Consider the following 25,455-nt stretch of genomic DNA (forward strand, 5'->3'; position numbering starts at 1 on the left):
CTCGGCTTGATCCTGATCTATCCCTAAGCACCCCACATTTAGCCCTTGGTGTCAAAGCCACCCAGCATGGTGTTCCTTTCTTTGTGAACACAGATATGGGGAGATGGCATGGAGAGACCATTCTGAGGGACAAGCAGCCATCCCCATCCCCAAGAAACCCTGAAAGGTTGGGGTACAACCTGCCCCATCCTGCCCCCTTCCTCCTCCATCCCTTCCTCCCTCCTCCTTTGGCAGCTCTGGACTTGGAGCAGAGCTTGGAGGCTTTACGGAGCCCAGAGCTCTTGCAGAGCTTTCAGGCTCTCGTCAATAATAGATGCACTTTGGGAGGGGTATTAATAAAGCCTCATGCATGATGCATGGCTGAGTGGCGTAGGGGAATTTTGTGTATCCCTTCCTGGTGTAGCATTGCAGTGGGTGCCAACAGGAACAAAGCCAGAGGGGATGAGCACCCCTGGGTGCCAATGAGGGTCTGAGACTTAAGGACAGGTTCAAGGGGACATTTTGGACTTAGGGCACCAGGTACAACTGCCCCCATCCCACCTCTGTGCAGCCCTGAAGGACCTTTTGTCCAAGTTCCCAATCTCACCTCCCACCCCATGGTGTGGGACAGCGGGTTCTGTGGGGCAGAAACATGGGATAACGGTGTCCCTCATCCCTGGAAGGATGCTGCAGCCCAGATACCTGGGAGGGCTGAAGGATACAGAGGATGGAGGGAGAAATCTCTGTTTGTCCATAACGCAGTTTTGGCTGAAATCCCTGATTTTCTGGGATGGTAACGAGGAGAAAAATAACCTCGATCTCTGAGGCCCATTTCCCCCATTTCTTGTGGGCTGGCTCCTCATCCCCCTCTACCCAAGCCTTGCTGATGCCCAGGGGGACGCATCCTTTCCACCGCTTACATTGAGCCCCCCAGGATGCTGTGTCCATCCCGCAGCACACCCCCATAATACCGCAGGGACCACAGGTTGGGGCCGCCTGAGGCTGAGCCGACCGCAGGGCTCCAAGTAGGACAAATCCCTCCAGGAGCAGCGCTGGGCCGGTGCCCAGGGCACAGCATCCACAGCCACATCTCTCCCTGCAGAGCAACCCAGAGCCACAGCATCCTCCTTGCAAAGGGCCCCTTCCCCACTCTGCCTTGGGACAGAGCCATCCACCCTGTGATAGAGGGATGAAGGCCATCCCCTCTGATGGGTTTTCCACCCCTGCTGATGGTTTCCCCTCCATGCTCAGTTACTTGGGCACTTTTCTTCCCCCACCCCCCCCTCCATTCATGACGCGGCAGCTAAAGGTCAAAAAACGCAGCAGAAATCCCACAGCCGTCGGCTGCTGCTCAGGCTTTGAAAGGCAAAGAGAGCTCAGATCGGAACAAAGCTTTAATTATAAAAATAGACACAACTCTGCAGCAGTCCTGATAGATTCTTTTTACAAACAGGAAGATATTTATAATCGTAATGACGACCATCACCGTTCCGAAGGGGGCACCGCCGCTCACCGCTCTCCATCATGAAGCCACGCGGTGCCGGCTCTTCTGCCATTGCTTTCCATTGGGAAAACACTCGGTGTGCTGGGAATGCCACGTGCAGTGCGGGTGAGGCACAGCTGGCTGCAAACACAGCCCCAGCTGATGTGTCCATGGGTGTAAGAACTGTGGGTAATCCCCTTCTGTACAGCATATTTTGCCCTCTTTTCCTCCTTGGAAGAGGAGCTGTAGGGATGACTCAGTCTCTGCGGGTTGGAGATGGCTCCGTTGGCTGGAGGTGTTGATGTCAGTGGTAATGGTGGAAAGTCTTGGTGGCGGATGGACTTGGTGATCTTAGAGGTCTTTTCCGACCACGAGGATCCTGTGATTCCATGACGATGTGAGTCGCTGTCCAGCACTGCCCTGGCCCGAACCTCTCCTCCCAGTGCTCCCACTATGGCACCTTCTCTGGCACCTTCTCCATGTCTGCGCCATCTACAGGGCCACCCCAGGTTGCTCCCACCATGGGATGTTCCCACCACGGGATGCTCTTCCATGGGACGTTCCACGTCCCGTATGGGGAAACACCATCTCCCATCGCCAACATTGTGTCTTCACAGCGTGCCGAAGGAGAGACCCACCGAGAAGAACCCCAACCCTTTGAGCTTCTCCTCCGTCCGCGCTTTCTGCTTCAGGTGGACTTTGCTGTGTCTCTTCTTTTCGTCGCTCCGGGCGAAGCGCCGCCCGCAGGTGTCACAGGAGAAGGGTTTCTCTCCCGTGTGCGTGCGGATGTGGGTGGTGAGGTGGTCGCTGCGGCTGAAGTTGCGCAGGCAGATGCGGCACTGGAAGGGTTTATGACCCGTGTGGATCCGCAGGTGCCGGTTGAGCTCATCGGAGCGGGCGAAGCTCCGCACGCAGTTCTCCACTGGGCAGGCGAAGGCTTTCTCGTGGGGTTTGGGGCAGAAGCATTTGGAAGAGCACTTGGTGCGGCGCGTCTTCTTCTTGGGCTCGGCCAAGGTAGGAGGGGTGGGCAGCAGGGAGGGGACGGAGGATGGCACGGGGTGGCCTAAAAAGTCCGTGGGGGGCACAGAGGGCGAGGGATGGGGATGGAGGATCTCGGTGGAGCCCATCAGACCTGGAAGGACCTCGGGTTGTGCCAGGGAAGAGTCAAACTCCGGCATCAGCTGGGCAGGGAGGTTATGGATTTTGGTGTCGGCAAAGTTCTCCGGCTCGCAGCCAAAACCCAAATTGGTGCTGGGGAAACAGCCAGGATCCTCCGTGAGGCTTCCGATCTCTGCCTGGCAGCTGATGGTCAGCGCGTTTTCCATCTTGGAGCCCAATGGGTGGAACATGGTCTGGATGCTCTCCCCCACTGGGAAGGTCTCAGTGGGATGGAAGCCAGTGGGCAGGAAGGGTTGATGTGGGGTGATGGGCTCCCACTGGGCACAAGGGGCTTTGAACTTATCCAGCGCTGTGGAGCTGGAGGGCAGCTTGATATCCTGCTTGGTGTCCAGCAGCTTGCTCTCGAAGAAGCACTGGGAGGTGGTTCCCAGGGAGGGCTGAGGCTGCAGTGGGTGCACAGTGTCCGCAGAGGGGAAGCTGCTGTAGCTCTGTTCAGCGAAAGGGGTTTGCATGGAGCCATTCATTTCGGGCTGGCAGCTGGGATAGAGGTCCATCTGGTTGGGCGCCACCTCGGGACAGGGATAGAGTGCATCCAGGTGTCTTTGGTGACCCTCGGAGGTGGCAAAGGGGGAGATGCCCAAGATCCCCGACATCAGGTTGAAGAGGGACTCCTGGTCCTGGGGGTGCTCCGGCACAGCCTTGATGAAGAAGCTGCCGGTGTAGCTGAGCGAGGGGGACAGCTGGCTGCCCAGGGGGGGGTATTCCAGCAGCTCACCTGGGAACGCAGAAGGGACAGCATTACAGAGATGAAGGGGTACAGGCAGGGAGACACGGGGGAACGGTGGGAGTCTGATGGTGCGTCATTGCGTGTTCCCCCCCCCCCCCCCAACCCAGAGATGCACGGGGAGCTCTGGGCTTCACTCCCCCACCCCCACCCTGGGCACTGCCAGATCCGCAGCAAAGGGCTGAGGGGCAGAGGAGGGGGATGTGCAGGGTTCCAGGCATAGGAATGCAGTCCCAGCAGGGTGCCCCCGGCCCTGCCCTTACCTCCAAGGAATTCGGCCTCCTCCAGAAGTTGCTGCTCAGGCTGCCCCAAACCCTGCAGGTCGCCGGCTTTCATCTCGCAGCTCTCCTCGTATTTGGAATACAACGGGTCCGAGCAGGAGAAATCCATCACGTTGAGCATCTCCCTGGGATGCAGGGATGGATCAGATGGAATGGGCTGAGGGATGCTCCGGGTGAGCCAAGAGGGGTTTCTCCAGGGATGCTTTGGGTTATCCAGAGGATGCTCTGCAGTACTCGAGGTGATGCTTGGGATGCTTGGGGTTATCCGGATGGTGCTTGGGATGCTCTGGAGGATGCTTAGGGTTATGCAGAGGATGCTCGGGGTGCTCCAGGAGGATGCTTGGGTTTATCCGGGCAATGCTCCGTGGTGCCCTGAGTGATGCTCAGGATGCTCCGAGTGATGCAGGGGATGCTTGAAGTGATGCAGGGGATGCAGGGGGTGCTTGGGGTGCTCGGTGAAGGTGCCAGGGACCCTCCAGGGGATGCAGCGAAGCGCTGGGAACAATCCTAGAGAGACGCTGCGGGATGCCGTAGGGCAATCCGAGGGGTAAGGAGGGGGGTGCCGGGGGGGGCTCGGGGTGGTGCTGGGGGTTCGGCCGGGGGTTCCGTGCCTGGGGGGCGGGAGGGGGCCGGCGGAGCAGCGCAGCCCGTGCGGACACCCGGCTCTCCCTCCCCGCCACCCCCTTTATAGCTGCAGCGGGGCTGCTCCGACCCTTCCGCCGCAGCCATTTCTGGAGTCCCCAGTGAGGCTGCCGTGACGTAAATGCCCATATATGGACTCAGGATGTAGGCTAGGGAGTCCCAATAAGGAAATCTCTCCCGTGACGCGCTGCCCCCTCCCTCCCCCCCCATCCCTCCCTCCTCCTTTTCTCTCGGTTCCTTTTTCTCTCTCTATTTTCCCCCCCTCCCCCCCCCTCTTTTCCTTTCTCCTCTCTCTCTTTTTAACTATCAATCTCGATATAAATCGCTGCGGGCTGCGCGGGTGCTGCAGAGCCGCGATCCGTTTGCTGTATCTGTGTGTGTGTATCTGTGCCCTCTCCGTGTGCTTGTGCATCCTTGTGCATCTGTTGATGCGCGTAGCGATACGAGTCGATGCGCGTACGCCTGTATCCGTGTGCATTCACACGCACTTCCATGTTATCTGGATGTAAACCCGCTCCCCATCGAGTGCAAGCACACACACACGTGTGAACACCCCCCCCCCCCCACGGTGTCCTATGGGAACCCCCCAGCCCCACTATTGGGACGCAGCGCCCTCCGGATGCGGCCCCGGGTGTTGGAATCTGGCTCCGCTCCCAACGTGGGCTGCTGTTATTCCAGATTTACATCTCCCCAGGCTCTTATTCGCCTTCTGCTATTTTTTCCCCGTGAATGCCTTTTGTTGCTCTTGTTCCTTCTAGAAGCGTGAAAGGTGCCGGGTTTGAGATTTCTACGCACCCCCCCCCCCTTTTCCGAGGAGGTTTTTTGCAACGTTTTCCCTTTTCTGCTGGCATTTGGCACTCAGATCCCGGCTGCGCGGTTGCTCTTGCGCTGGGGCGAGCAGCCAAAGGCTGCGGGCAGCTCCTCCCGCTCCCCAGCACTCCCAGCACATGGCTTCCACCCAGCACAGTGCCACGGGCATGGATTCAGGCTGGGAAAAGGCAGATTGACCCCACAGACCCCATCGATGCACCCAACGGGGATGTTCTAAAGGTAGGTGTGCGACACAAGCGGTGATTTGGAAGGCTCCTTCCAATGCGGCTCTCAGCATCCTGTAACCCGCGTTGAAGAAAACCTGCTCGTCCAGCTTCATCATTTGGAGATTTCCAATTTCCCAAACTTTTCAGTTTTCCACATTTCCAGTTTTCCAGATTTCCAAGAGCAACCTGGATTTAGAGCCCAGCCCTGCAAGAGTAGCCATTGAGCCTTGGTGAGCTGACATTGATCACGGTTGGTTTGGGAAGGCTTTCTCAAGGTGATTTGGAGCCCGCTAGAAAATAGTTGTATGACAGCATTCCCAGCGCAGCCAATGGGAAGGTCAGTGTTGGTCATGAGTACTTCATCCAGGATGTGTCTGATGGGAAGGAGAAAGCTGCAAAGGGGCTGTGAATTATAGATGGTTTGAGTTGGAAGGGATATTTAAAGGCCATCTGGTCCAACTCCCTGCAATGAACAGGGACACTCACAGCTCCATCAGGTGCTCAGAGCCCCATCCAGCCTGATCTTGAGTGCCTCCAAGGGGCACCCAACACCTCCCTGGGCAACCTGTGCCAGGAAGGGACGTGTCCCTGGTTCCCAGCTGTGTGTATGCATGGCTAGGATGCTGGATGCCCATGGCTACACCCATGAGATCAAATAAGGGTGCAGTGCTATTCCTGGTTGGGCCATGAATCACCACATCACCTTGGGCAAAGCACTCTCAGATGTGTCTAGCAGTGCTTCCCCACATTTTCCTCCATAAAATGCACTGAGATCTGTGGCGGAGAGGTGCAAAGAAGCTCATTAAGCCCATCTGGTGATTCAGGGAGCGTCAGAAAACAGGCTGTGAGGTTGGGGATGGAAACAAAACAACCCCAACCCATCCCCACCACGTTCTTCAGCACCACATAGAATCAATCATAGAACCATAGAATGACCTGGGTTGAAAAGGATCACAACAACCATCTAGTTTCACCCTCCCTGCTATGTGCAGGGTCACCAACCATATTTCCACTCATTTTATTTGGATGTGCTGAGCTGGATCTGGTTTGTCAGCTCTGTGCAGGGGGATGTGGATTCTTAGGGTAGGGTTCTCGCTCTTCTGAGGACCTTTTCTCATGGAGGTAGGAAAAATTGCTCCACCTTTATATTCTCAAGTAGTTGTGGTGTTCCATTTAGAGGCAGGAAAATGATGTTGTGTTGTCTGCAGAGCCACAGGATGGTTAAGGTTGGACAAGACCCCTAAGATCATCAAGTCCAACCATCAACCCATCCCCACCATGCCTGCTGCTAATCACACAGGGGTGGCTGGAGTGTTGTGGATATGGCCCTATTTACCCAATTCTGCTTAGAATGAGAGAAGCAAAAACCGGTTGGAGTTAGAAAATCAGTTCTGAAATCTGCAAACGACTCTCTTTGTTGGCAGCTCCCATTGGGGATTGTGGCTGTGTTGGCTCATCGGCTCTGAGCAGGGAGGTGACACCGCCAGAGATGGCTCCAGTGAAGTGCATGAGGTCATGGAAAACGTGACTGGGAGCAAAGCCAGGCCCTGGGGCTGGCTGCTGGCACCAGGCTTTGGTGCACAGAGTGGCACTTGGCTCGGGAGAATGTGGGATAGCCTTCCTATGGTGAACTGTGTCGTCACAGAGGGACGGGGAGGAAATCCATGCACCGGGGCCAGCTCTCTCCCTGCTTTGAGGGGGAGCAAATGGAGCTTAGATCTTGCCCCAGTTTTCAGGTCCTGATGTTTCCCAGTGGGTCTACAGCATGGAAATGAAGTTCTAACTCTTGAGTTTGTCCCATTTCTCCTTCAGTTTTCACCCTTAGGGGCATGATCTGGGCTCTTCCCTATGACTCCTATCACAGTCATAGAATGGTTGTGTTGGAAGGGACCTTAAAGCCCTCCCAGCCCCAGCCCTTGCTGTGGGCTGGTTGCTCCCCACCATATCAGGCTGCCCAGGGCCCCATCCAACCTGGCCCTGAGCACCTCCAGGGATGGAGCACCTACAGCTCTGGGCAACCTGTGCCAGGGCCTTGCCTTCAAACTGAGGCTGGAATCCATCTTCCTGAAAGGATGGGCTGAGCAACTGGCTCATGGCAATGTCACTGCAACAGCCAGACTTTGTCCTATGAACTCATAGATTATATTCAGGGAAAAAGATAACCCATAGGTGCCTTCTTCCACACCCCAGATATTCATGGCTCACACATCTCCTGCATTAGATCGATTAGACCAATACACTATCTTTAATAACCCTTTGTATTTTTATTTTTTCCACTGTCCAATTCCTTTCTGAACCCTCAGTGCTGTGAGATGAGGAGTAGTTTTGGTAAATAAATCTCTCTTCATGTTGATTTCAAACATGCTCTCAGGATCTGGGGGTTGGAAATGGGTGAGCTTTAAGATCCCTTCCAATCCAAGCCATGCTATGATTCTATGATTTTATGATTCTATGATTTGGAGGTTGGAACTGGATGGGTTTCAAGGTGCTTTCCGAGCCCACAGTTCTATGGTTCTAGGAGTCTGTTATTAAGGGGCTGGAACTGGGTGGGCTTTAAGGTCCCTTCCAACCTCTGCCGTGCTTTGATTCTATGATTCTGTGGTTTGAGGATTGGAACCGAGTATTCTTGAAGGTGCCTTTCAAGTCAACCAACCCATAGTTCTATGATTTAGGGGTTGGAATTGGATGTTCTTTAAGGTCCCTTCCAACCCAAGGCGTGCTGTGACGCTGTGATTTGCTGGATGCCCCAAGTTGTGATGGATGGAGCAGCGATTCCTCCTGGGTCATCCACTGGGGGTGACACGTTGATGGGTCGCTGCCCCACTGTCAGATTTCCATCCCTCACCCCACATCTCTCCTCCAACCAGCTACATGCCCTTCCAGGGAAACTTCCCAAACACATCGCTCTGCATTTCCATGGCAACTGGCACACGACCAGCCCTGCTGTCTCTGCGGCGAACCCATTCCCAGCTCTGCAGAGAGGATGCTCAGTGACAGAGGGGACGACACGGAGAGGTCGAGGAGATCACCTGCACCACCACGGATACCTCTGAGGACTTCTGCCCACGAGCACCTTCCTTCTGATGGCTACGGCAGATTTAAGCAGCGCGTGAGGCTCTGTGAAATGTCTGCCAAAAGGGCTTTTTTTATCACTACCCAGCACGAGTGAGGATTGCTGGCTGGAATTTCAGAGCTGAGCCCGGCGGGAGGTCAGGGCGGATGGCTATCTGCCTCTGGGTTTTATGTTGCTGCATATCACCATATTCTTTGGGTGCTCGGCTGTGGCGCTGTCTCTTCCTGACCTTACCCTTTCTGGCTTGCATCTCCTGCATGCTTGCTGTTGAGCCATCTTTGGGGTGAAATCCCTCCAATTTGGGAGCAGGCAAGGACAGCGGGGCAGCCCACCTGCCATTGTGCTGCATCCTAAAAATAGGGTCGGATGAAATCAGCTCTTCTCCTGCCCCAACAAATGACCATGTCCAAATCAATCCTAAAGGCAATGCGTTAGTGCTGCGGGCTCACAGAGCAGCAGAAGCAGAGTTCCTGCTCTCCTTCATTCCCTGTCCCAGCCACAGTATTTTTAGTGTACGGCTTTGCAAGTGCTTGGGCTCAGGACAAGTGTGGGGAGAAGATGGAACTGTCAGGAGAGTGGCGGCTTTACTGGGCACTGGTGGGCACAATTCCTGGCAATAAAGCAGGAGGGGATGATTTTCTCCATTTCTTTCCAAATTCACATTTTCCTTTAAGATTCTGTCTTAGCAGCACGCTGATGGGAAGCTGCAGGCACTTGAAGCAAGCCCTCCTTCCAGCCTGAATGAAATGATTCATTGAGCCCCAAATAAGCCTTTCTCCACTCATTCTCACGCTGGTTTTTCATCACCTCTAAAAACGCAGTATATTGTTTAACGAAGCATTTCTTAAACCGTTGAACTGCTTCATTTTGTGACTTCTGAAATTTCCAGAGAGCTCTGACCAGGATCTCAAAGCCTGACATGAAGCAGCAGCATTAAGCTCCATCCTCGTTAGGCTGCCTGGCTCCCAGCCCACCTAGGATGAGCCCGCCTGCCTTTTGTCTTCTCTCATCCCAGGGCAATGCGAGGCAGCGGAGATGCCCCAAGCACGACATGAAGGCTGCCACCATCCTGAAACAGAGCTGCCTTGCCATCAGATAAAGGCGTTCATTAACAAACCATTAGAATAAAATCCCTCTAAGGAAGGACACATAAGAATGGCTCTGCTGGCTGCAGTGCTGTCTGGTTCACATGGAGCACATTTCTGTGCCTGGGGCAAGGAGCAAAGCCTTCTGCACTGGCTCACCTCCACCCATCCCTTTCTCCATGGCATCTAGTAGGTTTTGAGATCCAGCCACTGCAACTGTCACCCTCTGAGATCCAGCCGCCATCATTTCATTTCAAATTGGATATTAGAAAAAGGTTCTTCTCCCCTGGCTGCTCAGGGAGGTGGGAGAGTCAGCATCCCTGGATGTCCAAAAACAATGGAGATGTGGCACTGAGGGATGTGGTCAATGGACATGGTGGGATGGATTGGGGTTGGGCTTGGAGACCTTTGAGGTCTTTTCCAACCTTAATGACTCTATGATTCCATGATCTCCCAGTGCCCATAGGAGCTGGGAATGGTGAGAGGGCACCCTTGATAGACTCCATGCCAGCAGCACTATTTCTGCAACCACTGGCGCAAACAAAGTGGCACGGCCAAGGATGTGCAGAGAGCCTGGTGCACAAACAGTGTCCAAAGCCATGCTTCGTGCAGACTGTTCTGCTTTTCTAACCATGCCCTCTGATTGCAGGAGGTACCTGAATTTACTCCAGTGCTCTCATTAGTGAGGGTTATTGGCTCCCTTGACCAGCTCACTGCTCTTCTTCAGCGATGCTTCCAGGACGCTCTCCAGAATCATTAATCAGAGCAGCACAAGGATATATTAACTCTCCTCTCTGCAAAATAAAACCATCATCCCCCAAAAGCTGCCTTTCTGCGCCATCAATCCTTCCTTCCAACTAAATTTTAGTGCCGTCACCATCAGCGGCTGGAGAAGGCAAATCCATCTATCAGGTTCTGACGCGTTGCTTGTGGTTACAGCATCGTGATCTCAGCGCATACCCCAAAGACAATCGTCACAAGTGTCACTCTAAGATATATAGGTTAGAAAGCATTTTTTTTACCCCAAAACCCTCATTGGAAAAATGCCATGGGAGAAAGCTGGTTTTGCCTACTCCTCAATATGTCTGAAGCTGCATTTTGAAGCCAATTGCTACAGATTGCCAGCACCTGGAAGGAGACGGCAGGGGAACACAAGTGCAGATGAACGTACTCTCCTCCAGGCATTCATCAGCAGCCACTGCCAAAGGGACTCCGTGGCCCTTTAGCTTCAATTGAAGTGACAGAGCCTGTGCTGCTGCTGCAGGAAAGTATTTCATTGCTGAGGTGCAGGAGGAAGGACATCCTCTTGGGCACCTTGTGACCACCCAGCATCCCCTGCCTTGGACTTAGAATCATAGAGTCATTAAGTTATTGGAAAAGACCCCTAGGATCCCCAAACCCAACCCAACCCCACCATGCCCACTCACCGTGTCCCCAGGTACCACATCTCCATGGTTCTGGGACATCTCCATGATGGTGATTCCACCAATGGACTTGGTCCCTGTTGGAGTCCATCCTGGCCATGCAAGAGGACAGTACTCCAGTCCAAGGACAGTCCTTCAGGGGACAGCTGGCACTGCTGGGGCTGAGGTGAGCCAGCATGTGTTGATGTGGCTTACCTGGCTGCATGGTGTGTGGATTTGCACTCACACACCCAGCTGGGTCAATGCATGAGCTTGGAGTGGGAAGGTCAGCACAGCTGGATGGTTGGATGAGATGCTCTTGGAAGTCTTTCCCAATCTTAATGATACTACGATCCTATGATTCTGGAATCAAGTGTTCACCTTAACTGGAAAATGAGGGTCAGGGGTCAAAACTTTCCTACATATAAATGAATTACCATGATGCAAGCAATATAGACTTGTGTAGACTGAAAGAGTAGTGAGGATGAAGTATCTCAAGGGGCCCTCTGAGGGGGTCTGTGCTTTGATTTTGTCTCCTCTTCCATGTGTTCCATGCATGAGCAAAGCTGACTGCTTCCAGGTGAAGGGACCCAACTCTCTTTGCCTCCAGTAGGGAAGAATTAAACCAACCCTACCAGGGCAGTGGTAGAGAATTTCATTCCTTGGTGCCCACAGCTATGGATGGAACAGTAAGAATCCTGCCTTACTGCAGTGTGACAGGGCAGGATTCATCTTGCTATGGCTCATTGATGACCACTAACAAGAGTGGACAATTAATGGATGTGGAGCAGCCACCTTCTAGGACACTGCAAATCTCCATAGAAACCCTGACAAGAGAACCTGGTGCTGATGCAGTGATGGCAGGGATAAGACTGCAGCATGCTGGTGGTGTGGACTTCCTGCTTTGGTGTTTTTAGGAAAGTGGGATGTTACTGCTGGAGACAACACAGTGAGTGTGGCAGGGGACAAAGCCAGGTCTGGGTGCTGTGACAGCAGGTGGTGACAGATGCATGCTCAGCTCTTGCTGGCTTCTCCTTTGCTGCTCCAGTTCATGACTAAAAATAAGCAGAAGAAGGAGCTGAGTCTGCTGTAAGGAACTGTGGGGCAGTAAACAAATAGAAATAAAAAGCCATGTCCCTGAGCAGAGACATTTCTATTAAATCTCTGCTTAGGAAACATCCCAAATCAATGCATCCCTGCAAAAAGCAAACACTCCTTTCCAGCATGGAAAGGCTGTCCCTGATGAGAACCTCAAGGATGAGGATGCAGCCACAGAAAACACTCACTTTCCAGTTTGTCCTAAGCAGAAGAAGTGTCCGGATGATGCTCTCAACCATATGGTCTGATTTTTGGACTGCCCTGTCTGGAGCCATGAGTTGGACTCAGTGACCCTTATAGGTCCCTCCTTGCTCCCAGTGGTGACACAACCCCTCTCTGTACGCTGCTCCCATCCTGCTCCTGCCTGAACAGCGCATGGAATGTTTTGTTTCCAACCGCAAGGTTTCGTTTCCCCTTTGTCATGTTTAGCTTCATGAAAAACAGGCATTGCATTTTGATCCCCATTGCAGAGCCAAGCCCGGCGCTGGAGCCAAGAGGTTGACACCGACAGAAGATCTGACTCATAACACTTGGCTGGGGTTGAATTACTCTCCCAGAGAAGACCGAAAGCTGAGGCTCTCAGCCCTGAGACCTGGTCAAAACCCGATGGAGCTCTTTGCCAGAATGTCTATATAGCTCTTCATTATCACCCCCAGCACTTGTTAGATCAGGATAATTTGGAACGAAAGCTATGTAGTGCGTATGCTAAATGCTTCTAATCAACGCTTCCAATTTTTCTGCCATTCACAGGGAGCTTTCCCACAGCAACACAAACAGCATCTGCCTCCAGCTTGCACAGCACACAGTGTTGCAGGATAGTTTGCCCCGGGTAGGAAATGCCAGAAATCATCAGGATGACACCAGCTGATGTCAAAGCTACAGGAGCATGTTACATGCTGTGAGGTCCTGCTTCCAGAATGATCTATGCCAGAGGATAGTTATAGAGAGTGCCTGCAGGCATTCGAGGCCAGGCTGGATGTGGCTCTAGGCAGCCTGGTCTGGTGGCTGGTGACCCTGCACATAGCAGGGGGGTTGAAACTGGATTGTGGTCCTTTTCAACACAGGCCATTCTTTCATTCTATTGTTCTATATCAAGCCCTGCCTCCTTTCTGCCTCATCAATCTCTCCCTACCTCTTTGTTCCTCCTACATGAGAGACACAGACCTCACCCCACCGTGATGCCGTGGGAAGAGGTGGGTAGAATCCTGCTTTCGTGTCAGCTCTTGCCCATATCATTCTTGGCACCGGCCAAGAAAGTTCTCCTGAGCTGCTGTACTCCTAACACAGGAGTTGGAGCAGGCAGCAGAGCGCTCGTTATTCACACTCACGAGCCATGGAGGGCTGAGATAGATAGACTAAAGCAGGGCAAAACAGTCACAGATCCTGTCTGCAAAGCTGCCATAAACCTGACTGAACGCAAAGGAAAAAACAAACTGGTTTGTTAAAGGCATCCACCTCCCTGAGCACGTTCCGGTGGATTTTTGCAGGATAGGGATCTCCCGGATCATCCCACGTCTTAGAAGATTCCAAAATGCTTTTTAATCCAACTAAACAACATGTTCTTTTCTTCCCTTCGTTCCTGAAAACCACAGAACTGTTTCATCTGAAACTTTACAGCTGGAGAGAAACATTTGTCCCAGATATTTCTTGCCCAAACGATTACACTTTGGCAGAAGTTCTGAGCACCTGAAATTGGGCTTTGGAAATGGGAAAAGCCTCAGTGAACAGAGCAGGGGCCAAAGGAACCGGCAACGGACCATATATGTTATCTACAGCAAGGGGTTCCTTAGCTTTGTTCCTCAAAGCAAACTTCATTTTAGTTAAACATTCAGCATCAGTGATGTCTGCAAAGCTCTAATAGGCAAAATGCTGAAACGCGAGCACCCCTCCTACTTGTCTGCACTGTTTTCTCCTGGCCGTTGCCTTGCCTAAAGGCCAAAAACATGGATATATTCCAACCTTCACTATCCAACTGTGCTTCAGCTGTCCCCCAACAGCCCCAAACAGCTGCCTTCTGCTTTGGAGGAGGTGGGTTTCCTGGGTCTTCTGGTTCAGGTGAGGCAGTCTTTGTCTCAACAACAGCAGACTCTGAACTTGGATTGTATGGATTTCCGAAGGAGACCAATTCCGAGCTTCTAAAATCTTAGTATAGTGGATTTCCATCTGCTTCACAGATGGAAAGATACAGCAATCGTGCTGATAAAATTACCGCAAACTGCAACACACCCACAGCACATTGGCTACCCAATTTTTTTTTTTCTTTGCATGCAAATTCAGGTTGATCCTGTAGCCAAAAACGGCAACCGGGAAAGCAATCTGAGGGGACGCGTTTCCTTCGTACAACGTGGTGTCCAAGAATAACGGCGTGTGCTTTGTGTGTTGCTGAACCAGCCAGGATGATTCACAGGTTGGCAAAATGGGAGCGTTCATCACTGTGAGAGATCAAGGAGTTAGCGTTGGGATATCACGGGCACGGAGAGGGGAATCGAAAACCAAGTAATAATAAAAAAAGGGCAGTGCAGGGGGGAGAGAAACCGAGAAAGGGGATGGAAGTGGGAAGGTAACGTCACAAATAAAGAAGGCTCTGGAAGATGAGGACGGTTGCATTACAGGCAGGTGGTGGAAGGATGGTGGTAGAATCATAGAATCGGAGATCTTGGGTTGAAAGGGATCTTAAAGACCATCTAGTTTCAGCCCAAATCTCTAACTTCTTATTTCCCACTGCAGGCTGTTGCTTGGGCTGAATTTCTGCTCTGGCTTGGTATGGGATCCTTTTGGGCTATATGAGGAGCTGGGTGGCTGCCTATTTGACTTCATATTCTACTTGTAGATCATGAACTGGATCCAAGTCTTTCCCAGAAGTGCAGAGGCTCCTCTGAATGAGAGAGGTTGGACTAATGTCTTCCACTCAGCATGGACACCTGCATGGTGGCTGCAAAGAAAGAGCACTACGGTGGGCACAAACCATTGTTTAAGCTTGCCTGGCAGGTAACTCAGGTTAACTCAGGTTTATTTTGAGTGTAACACTGGGAATATGAGGCCTCCGTGCAAAGTGAGCTTTGCCCACAAAGAGCGATGAGCCATGTAAGTGAACGAGGTGGGCAGTAATCAGCAGAACCAGTGAAGCCTGATGTCCTACGGAGCTGTAGCTCATAATTGGATCCCCCGGTGTTTCAGGAGGCTCTAATTAACAGACTATAAAAAACCTCCTGTGGCTGGGCAATTCACAACATTTGGTAGCAGCTTCCCAATGGCTATTAGCCAGTTATTACTTTATCCCTCTTAAATCAGGAAGATAAACAGAAAGAGAAATGCACGCATAGGCAGGATGCAGTCACCTAAGCCTTGTTTCCAAGGAAGCCGGGCTCACAGATGTCTCAAGGAATTAGGACGGACATCTTACACTTCTCAAGTGTGGATTCACAAACTCCCACACTGAGAGTGACCTGCCAGACAGAAGTCAGCATCATGCTTCTCTATAACAGGCTCTGACAATGCAAGCGTGTGAAAAGCCAGCCTGGCAACATCTGAAGAGGCAAGAGAGGGAGTAAAGTGCGTTTTTAGTCAATCACAGTTTTAGATTTGTTTCTGTATTGAAAGGAGCAGGGGAGGATAGGAGAAGATTGAAGGAGCATAGCAGAAGTGACTCACATTGAACATACGGGTCAATAGGTGGGGATGGGCTATAAATTTAATCTTCTGTGTTGGGATTTCAGGGTTATAAATGAGGTGCTGACGACTCTCTGCAACACAGAACCATTAAGGTTGGAAAAGACCTCCTAAGATCCCCAAGCCCAACCCCAACCCACCCTTACCATGCCCAATGACCATGCTCCTCAGTGCCACATCTCCATGGTTCTGGATCCCCTCCATGATGGTGATTCCACCAATGGACTTGGTGCCTGTTGGAGTCCAGCTTGGCATAAGGATAATCCTCAAGACCAAGGACCTGTCCTTCAGGGGACAGCTGGGTCTGCTGGGGCTGAGGTAAGCCATCATGTGTTGATGTGGACTACCTTGCTGCCTTCTTGTCTGGGTTCACACTCAGACACCTTAGTGTGCTCAGATGGTGCACAGCAGAGCAAATATAAGCATTCTAGGGGATGTGAATCAGTCCAAAAGCTCCACTGAGAATCCGTTGTGAATCCATCCATAGGTCTGATCTCCATTCTCTTCACTGGAGCTTGGATACCTGCTGTACAAGAGAGCACCCCCGTGTAGATGTGTGGAACAAGGTCCAGCTGATCTGCTTGTTTACTACCAGTATAGATAAAGAGGTGTTTCTCATGCTTGTAGTCCAAGGAGAGCAATTTATTTGTTGGACCATGTCTGGGATAACGCACATAACATCATAACTATGAATGAATAAATGAATAAATAAAAGACTGACTCAGATAACACCACTTTGAATTGTCCTGAGTGAAGCCAGGAGTTGGACCCGATGATTCTTATGGTTCTTTTCCAACTTGGGATATTCTATGATTCTTTTATTCTACTTATTATGATTTCTATGACATCATAGGAAGGCCAGGGTCTGAAAGTGAGAATTTGAAGGACTTGGCTTTGAACATGGCTTTGTTTCCATTAAAAAGAATCCAACATAGGGCCAACCAGGATGATTAAGATACTGAAGCAGCACTACTAGGAGTCCATCGAATCATAGAGTCATTTGAGTTGGAAGGGACCTTTTAAAGGCCATCTGGTCCCACTCCCTGCAATGAACAGGGGCACCCACAGCCCCATCAGGTGCTCAGAGCCCTGTCTTGCTTGACCCTGGATGTCTCTAGGGACCAGGTATATATCACCTCTCTGGGTAACCTGTTCTATAGTTATCTATAGCACTGGGATAGGTACAAACACATTACTAACATTTCTTCCCAATCTCCACCACCGCCTTTAAACACTGACAAAGTAGGTGGTCATCTGGAACAGCTTTGAGCAGGGCAAAGCCAACTGTGAACATCCCACCTGCAGACACAGCACCGTGCAGATGAGATTGGCTTAGAAGCAGAGTGGACAGTGCTCACAGGGAGGGGACAAGCAGGTCAGGATCCTGGCAAGAAGTGGCCCAAGCCCTCCTGGCTGTGCTCCATGCCTGCCGTGCTGCAGACGGAGAAGCTGTGCAAGGAAGTCAGCTTGTGCAGAGCAGATATCATTTTGCCTGCGGGGCTGAGAGCATGTAGCCAGCTCTGTCAGCTCCTCTGCTTGCAGAATGAAGAAGCGACGATAGCAATATTCAACACGAATTCTCACCTGCCTCACATGGCTGTACTGGGCTTTGAAACCTTAGAAAACCACATTTAGGAGATGTTATGTAAGCACAAGCAATTATTATTGTTAAAAAAAAACATTAAGGGTGAGCTGTTAGTCTGACAGATGGGACTATCAGTGCAATTACACTTTTTATCGATCACCTTTCATTTTGATTCATCTCCTATTTCTTTTATTGCCCTTAGCCCCAGGCCTGCAGTCCCAATGGTGCAGCAAGCTGTCAGCACCAGCTGATGAGAGCATGTTGTAACCCAACCAGAACCCAAATGAGATGCATCAGTGACATGCAGCGGGTGCAGGTGACTCAGAACCGATGATGGCTGAGACTTGGTGGACATCTTTGCACCAAGGTTGGCTCTGGTGCCAAGTAAATGGCACCATCACATGAACTCTACATGTCGTAGAATGACAGAGTGGCCAGGGTCGCCAGCCACTAGGGTGTCAAAGCCAAGTGCACGTCTTCAAGGAAAGCTTTTGCACAATGGGGAGCTCAGTGTCTGTGTCCTGCATTGAACGGGTGACCCAACTCATGACAGAAGAAGAAGTTGGAAGGATGACCAAGGAAAGCTCATGGCTGCTCTCATGATGGGAAATGCAGAGGAAGCTCCTTCCTGAGGTCAGGGATTCTTTTAAGAGCCAAGCCCCCAGCAAGCTGTCTGTTCCCATCACAGTTGAGTTTGAGTAATTAGTTCTTGAGTCTTTCATCTGCACTTGGATAGTGCTTAATGCAACCAGTTTCTGTTCCTGCCTGGGCTTTTGAAACGATCAGATAGAACTAGCTGTTTTTGAATACCAGATTTCCTTGGAATGATTTGGTATCTAAAACCGTCAATGGTTCAGGTGTACCTACCTGGCTTAAAATACATGGGAAATGACTATGGAAAGGATAATGAAATCCTCATTCCCAATCAAGGAAATCCTGCTTCCTTCTTGGTTGTGCTGGGAAAGAACAACTGGAACAAAAGGACCCTCTAGAACGCAAACCTGTGACTGTTGCTTTCCTACCACCTCCCCTGCCCAACCAACCCATCTGTCCAAAATGTTCATTATCTCCTATTTATTTGCTACATTTTCCTTTAATTGCTACGTCTAATTTATGATGCTGTTACATTCTAAAATAGATAACCTGTGCGGCAGCGTGCATTCCTAAAATAATCAACTTCATTAATGTCATTAAGATCCAAATCATCTCCTGCTTCTGCTACTCAACATTAAATTGAGTATTTAAATAAGACAGTTTCTCAAGTAGGTCCCTTATTTTTACTAAGTATAAAAACTTAGTTAATGTTAAAGGTTCCTATCTAAGAATAGTACTGTACTGTATTTAATGGTAAAATAACAATTAAAAAACCCCAATTCCCTTCCATGAAGTAAGAAACAGAATGTTAAGCACGGTAAGTTTCCAGACATTTCATGGCCATGACTAATGCTGAAACGATGATTTTAGAGCGGTCAGAAACCAAGTGAGAAGGATTTTGTATAATACCTGACTATGAGAAGAAGATGATTGTGCATTTAACACGGGGTGACGGTTTATGATTCGTGGGACTTTCGTTGCCAGGCTAAATTTAAATCGTTAATTTGCTTAAATTGAAATTGCTCAGTCTGCTTACAGCCTTTTCTTAGCCAAGGCTGAATCTGAACCAGAGCTCTGTGTTATTACTTCAGAGTTTGATAACTGCAGGTAATTTGAGGACGATCAGAAAGTTAAAATGGAGGTTTTCCCATCACCCCAGAAGAGGATTTGGGGAATAGAGGTAAAGTCTTATACAAAGTTAAGGCCCTTTTTCCTGCTTTTGAGATCTGAAGGCTGAGTGGCCATAGCTGGGAGCAGGCTGCTCTTATTTTATTGAACGTTTATCATTAAAATGCCTTTCATCCCTGCGCGCAGAGAAGTGCTGTACCATGGGCTGCACTAACACAGCGATAAAAAAGGCAGCCTGCCTCTCAGAGGCTACGGACTAAGGGTAAGGCAAGAGATAACAGATGGAAACGGACAGATGGAGGAAAGCAAGAAAACAATGATACAATGTCAGCCAGCATGACGGGAAGTCAGCTCAGCACCCCAGGAGGCTGTTGGGCAGCTTTCTGCAGCAATAGCAGCAAAATGCGGGCAGTGGCACGGGAAAGGGCTTGAAGGTGCTTACCTGCACGCCAGCATGGAGGTTGGGCAGCAGCACAGATGAAACAGAAGCTGGCACCACTGGCAGAAAGCACTGATGCTGATGAAAGGTGAGGGATGCATGGCAGTAAGTAAAAAGGGCCTTGAAAATGAAGAGCAAGCTCTTGAGGTGGAGGCAATGGAGAGGAGGGAGAAGCAGAGGAGGCAGCAAATAGGGCAACAGGAGCAAAATGCTGGGTTTTGCAGCTGCCTTTGAACAAGCACAGGGGTTGGAGATGGTCCAGATGAGGGCCACGAAGATGATCAGAGGGCTGAAGAACCTTCTGTATGGGGGGAGCCGGGGCTCCTCAGTGTGAGCATCCAGACATTGAAAAGGATTTGTGCTGGGAGAATCCAAAACAGATTTGGTGTCTCATTCAGAATTTTATTGGACAAAGCCCTGAGCAATCTGATCTAATTGGGTCTGCTAAATGAATTCCAAAAAGACCCTTCCAACCCTAGGCACTACTACGATGCTGTGGCAGCAACTGTGCATTCATTGAGCTTAGAAGTGGAACGAGAAAGGAAGGTGGGGCAGGAATGGGGGTGGCAAATGGGTTTCAGAACAGGGGTTTTTAAAGATGATAGAACATGGAACAGGGTGCCCAAGGAGGCTGTGGATGCTCCATCCCTGGAGGCATTCAAGGCCAGGCTGGATGTGGTCGTACTACATAAACTCTTGGAAGCATTACAAGAGTCCATAAACTCTTGGAAGCATTAGGCAAGATCCTTTTCTGAGGGAGAAACAGACCAAAGATGAAAGGGAACCTCAAGGAGCTAGCAGTGCAAGAGTCTAATGGTGTATTAGCCAGGTAGCAGAACTCAAGATTGAGTGAATTAATTCAAAAGGATGAGTATCTAATGGATGAAGTCACCCTTGCTCTTTAATGTCAGGATTCATCAGACCAAAGATAGACTTTTATAGTACAGGTACTTCTATTCGAGCAAATCACCCCTGGTTCCCTTTAAAGTCAATAGAGAACAGAAACTTTGAGGGCATGCTTCATCTCATCCCAAAATAGATGTTTAAAACAGATCAGCTGACTCATGCCCTAAAAGAGCATGAATTTTCCCCACAGATTATAAAGGGAGCTGACATTCCTGAGTTCAGATTAGAAGTGTGTACTGCAGGAACATCACTTGAGGTGACTGCCATGCTCCCTATCCATCCCAACCAGCCTGCATCCCGGTCTCAGGGTTGAATGAACATCCTTGCAGTGGGAAGGAAGGGCAGAAGAGGCATAAATAGAAGAGAGGGAAGAGTGGAGGAGAAATGGAGACGAGAAGGCTGAGCATAGAAAAGAATTCATCAATGCTGCTCATCTGAGTGTGGTGGAAAACCTGTCTGCAGGTTTACAGCCAATGCTGAAAGAGAGCAGGCTGCTTCAGAAAGCCATCAGAGATAAAGTGTCTGGAGAGCACTGAGTGAATGGCTCCCCTTGAGAGTGTGCAAGCTGACTAAGTGCTGCAGGTACAAGGCTGGGGCTCCTGAAACAGGAGCGTGTCAACACGTGAACATCTGCAACTGAATTAGGTTTTTAAGCTCCCCTTACGGTCAATTAAAATCTGAGGATCAGTTCTGTTGTCCAGACATAGGCATCGAGTGCTACTTGAGATGCCCAGTGGTATCACGTGTCCATTTCCATAAGGGCACAGGTCTCCCATAGGTCTGGTGTCAGATTTACCACCTCTGGATAGACATCCCAGGTCGTCTGCCCCATCTCAGGTGGCAGTAGATGTGGGTAAGTAGCAAGAGGTGAGCCTTGAGGAGCGCAGCAATGATTCAAACGACCCTATAGGAGATACCCCATTTCAATACTTGACTTGATGATCTTTCGAGGTCTTTTCCAACTTGGGTAATTCTATGATTCTATGAATAGTTGAATGCTCCTCCAGAATCACTGAAAGCTGTGAATGAGTGATGGGGTACAAAGGATTCTAGAGACCTCTGCTACCACAGCTGAAGCACTGATGGGTGGCACAGGCAGGTCCTATCCTAATCCTGTGCATAAAAGAAAGATTCCAGGTTCCAGCACTGTCATTTTTTCCGTCTTTGTTCCCACTAAATTCACTTATTTTTTATTTTTCTACCTTATTTTTTTTGTTTAAACTTAGCACATCATTCAAGGAACGTAACATTTTAGTTTGACAAGTGGTTTATTCAAGGCAGCTGATTTACCAAATCCAAGGCTACTCCCTACAGACTCCTACCAGCAATGGAAGCGTTCCGGTGTAAACCTCTGATTTAATTAAAGAAAAAGTCAGACCTCCAAACACGATCTCAGCTGGAAAATCCATAATTAGTTGTACACTTTTCTGAAGGAACCTTCCCCCTTCCCCCCCCCCCTTATTTGTCTGAAACCAGGAGAAGGGCTCCATGCATCTATCATAATTTCCCAACGCTTTCAGCTCAGGCATTAGAGACGCTGTGTGGGCAGATTTAATAGGTTCTTTCTAGCTTCCTGGTGAGGAGGATTGCATAACATGTGAGTCAAGGCACAAGTCCTCGCACTGTGACTGTGACACTTGCAGGAGTGGCACGGTCTGTTGTCAGCTGGGATTACAACCAGCAACACACCGTCCTGCTTGGGGTCACTGGAAAAAGGCTGATAAAACTATTCTCCTTTTGCTTAAAATCAGGGCTTAACATCACCCACTCTTTGGGAGGAAGGTGCTGGAGCTCCTTTTCTTATCCCAGCTTATCCTTTCATGCCTGTTATTGGATACTAAGCTTCCTCATTCAGAGGATAAAGCTTTCTTGGTGATAAGTCCTCTGGCTCAACGTTTCAGAGTCCTTATTTACTCCCAGTATCCTCTTTGGGGTTGGTTTTTACCCTGGTTCAGAGCCTTCCAATGCAGTTTTTCCCTCTAACATGCGATATAAATTGAACATATTATGCAACACTGATAGAGATTTCAAGCTTTCTACATGTTCAAGTCCCTCAAACTGGAGTCTATTTCATAGAATCATAGAATCACAGAATGGCCTGGGTTGAAAAGAACCACAATGTTCATCTGGTTTCAACCCCCTGCTATGTGCAGGGTTGCCAACCAGCAGCCCAGGCTGCCCAGAGTCACATCCAGCCTGGCCTTGAATGCCTGCAGGGATGGGGCATCCACAGCCTCCATGGGCAACCTGTTTCCAGTTTAACCCAGTTTAACCCAGTTCTGGGCATCCCACCTTGGATGGTCAGCTACCCTGGGAACCATGTACCCTGAATGACACCTTGCTAGGAGCTACAGACCAGCTGTTGTCCCAGCTCACGCACCTGAGTTCTTTGGTTCATATTTATCTCCTTAATCAACTCTCTTGGTTTAATCCTGGTTTGCTTTCTTTGATATGGAAAGTGTCAGTTAAGCCCAAATTCAGTTTACTCCTCCATCTAATTTAGACGGAATCAGTTAATGAACCCTTCTGCTTTCTCCAACAATGCTGCAGTAATTATGGCAGAGAGTTACCACTACTGCAGGCAGCAAAGAGAAAAACCTTATCCCAGCTTTCCTCAGGATCTCTTTGACCTACTCCAGTTCTATTCTATGTGTTTCAGCTCCTATGTGTTCAGTGCAGTAAACCCTGGCACGTAACACAGCCTCCCCATTCAGACATTTATCTCCATCTTCCTTGAACAGCACTTATTCTTTGGTGCCTTGCTGCAGTCGTGAGTTCAAACTCACTGTTATTGTTATTCTAATACCCAGTTTCATGTCTTGCATCCAGAGTTTGAACTCCCTAGCTTGCACTAATATGCACACATTTCAGCTTTGCTTGTAATGAAGCACTCCCATTGCCCTTTCACTAATTGTGTCACCTATTTAATCAGCCTTCCTGAGCACAAGAACATTTCTCCTCCTTGCTGCCCGCCCCTCTGCCCACTGGCAGGCTTTATTTATTGCCATCCTGCTTTACCCTCGATGTTTTTTATTAACCAAATACACATTTAAAATCAAAAAGCCAGGAAAAGATAGAGCAGGGCATGCTCTGTTAAGTACTCACAAACACTGACATGGCTGAGACTTTCCACCCTGCTGGGTGGCTCCCATTGACGTTGAGTTTCCAAGGACTTCAATGCACCCAAATTCTACAGCCAGAAAACTCAATTCAGTCTTCAGCAAAAAGGTTCCTATTTTGTCGGTGTGGCAAGAGGCCCAGTTAAAAAGTGCGACAGTGGAGCATGTCACAGCCATTCATACATTACCTCCATACCAGCTGATGACCCTGGTGTCTTCAATAGGCGCAAGGGACGGACTCTTTGTTAACAGGTTATAATATTCATAGAGTCATGGAATCACAGAATGGCCTGGGTTGAAAAGGACCACAGTGATCATCTGGTTCCAACCCCCTGCTATGTGCAGCGTCACCAACCAGCAGCCCAGGCTGCCCAGAGCCACATCCAGCCTGGCCTTGAATGCCTGCAGGGATGGGGCATCCACAGCCTCCTTGGGCAACCTGTTCCAGTGCATCACCACCCTCTGGGTGTAAAACTTCCTCCTAATACCCAACCTGAACCTCCCCTGTCTCAGTTTAAGGCCATTCCCCTTTGTCCTATCACTGTCCACCCTTGTAAACAGCCATTCTCCCTCCTGTTGATAGACTCCCTTCAAGTACTGGAAGGCCACAGTGATGTCTCCCTGAAGCCTCTCTATCTGTTTTTATTAAGCACTTCCACTGAGGTCTCATCTAGAGCCCTCCACTGTTTAGGTGCTTCTGCATGAGACAGAATCCAGTGCCAAAAGCTTTACCATTAACGCCACCAGCACGAGTCAGGACCTCATTCCTCATTATTTCTTTTTGCCAGATACTTGCAGTCACGAGGGACACCTCTGTTTTATATTCAGCTTTGCAACGAGTGCATTATTCAAGAGTTATATTTTAATACACGATACTTCACCTTTAAAAGCCCTTGGAATTCAATGGAGTTTTGGGGAAAGCCAAAGCAGGCCGTGCCAGTTGGGCCTGTTTCTCTCGGATAATCTTCTACAGCAATGGGCTGTTTTTAATTCCTCCCCGATCTTCATTTCAATTGACATTTCATTGGGAAGGATTTTAGCATATTACATCTCAGGCTGAGTAAGGCTCTGGATATTGTTAGAAAATTAAGAAAGAATGTGAACAGCTTCCTGTATGATGTGCAGGCGATAAACACTCAGAGAACCCTCCCTCCACCCCTCTCTGAATTGCTCTGCTAAAAATAAAGGGTATGACAGTATTTCTGTATTGTGTGACAAGAGGAGCCCTTCAGTCATTCGCAGCTGAGGGAAGCAAATGGCAAGCTTCCTCACCGATGGCATTTGGAACTGTTATTAGCACTACAGCGTATGGGCTGAATGCTGTTCTCCCTCGTACTGCTGTAATTAAGGAGAGATGGCACTGAAATCAAACAGGCTATTCCTTGTGCTTTCCAGCCAAAGCAAGGATGGAGGCTGATTTTTGCAGAGGCAAAATCCACTTATTGCTGCCTCTTCCTCACTCCAGGCACGCTCATATAAAGCACTTTAAGTCTCACCTGTATGCTGTTAGGTGATGTCTTCTGGGGATATGTGTAAGCAAGGCTGGCCTCGGAACCAGCCAAATGAATTGCATTAGTTGACAGCAGATGGGTTTGGATTTAAAGCCGCGTTCTCTTGTTTTAATTCTTTTAAGGAATATTGATGTATATTTACTCTTCGGATCGATCTGGCGCTGAAAAATAACACCCAACTCACTGCAGCATCAACAGAGACACAGAAATGAACACACGCTGCCCTTTGGGAGATGTTACGTTGGATACGTGGCAGATAACTGCTGTGAGGAGAATAAATAACTCGGGAGGCAGAATGTTGTGGAAGCTCCTTTATTTTTGCAGCCTGTTTCAGCTTCCCTCTGCTTAGCAGAGAATGAAGATTGGTGCAGTTATTTATTGTCCAATACGCAGAGAGGTGGACGGTTGAGATCTGTATGCATATGGACAGCTGGAGATATATTGCTTATACCAACACCAGAAAAGCGTAATTGCTTTTGAGAGGGAGCTCAATAAGTTTGTGGATGATTAAAATCATGCT

General features: G+C 49.7%; 1 protein-coding gene and 1 long non-coding RNA gene across 2 annotated transcripts; one reads left to right on the forward strand and one right to left on the reverse strand.

The window, feature by feature from the left end:
- Positions 1-1,360: 1,360 nt before the first annotated feature.
- Positions 1,361-4,307, reverse strand: EGR4 (early growth response 4). Its single transcript, XM_072336532.1, has 2 exons — positions 3,629-4,307; positions 1,361-3,356 (listed from the first exon to the last, which is right to left on the reverse strand). Exons 1-2 carry the CDS (start codon positions 3,765-3,767, stop codon positions 2,074-2,076), a joined length of 1,422 nt encoding a protein of 473 aa, XP_072192633.1. The 5' UTR covers positions 3,768-4,307; the 3' UTR covers positions 1,361-2,073.
- Positions 4,308-5,054: 747 nt separating this feature from the next.
- Positions 5,055-16,260, forward strand: LOC140252173 (uncharacterized). The gene is made up of 5 exons (XR_011903556.1): positions 5,055-5,338; positions 14,262-14,391; positions 14,815-14,937; positions 15,701-15,971; positions 16,141-16,260. It is a non-coding gene; the product is annotated as an uncharacterized lncRNA (long non-coding RNA).
- Positions 16,261-25,455: the final 9,195 nt, after the last annotated feature.

This window comes from Excalfactoria chinensis, chromosome 4 (assembly GCF_039878825.1).
Source record: "Excalfactoria chinensis isolate bCotChi1 chromosome 4, bCotChi1.hap2, whole genome shotgun sequence".
In the NCBI taxonomy this organism is placed as follows: domain Eukaryota; kingdom Metazoa; phylum Chordata; class Aves; order Galliformes; family Phasianidae; genus Excalfactoria; species Excalfactoria chinensis.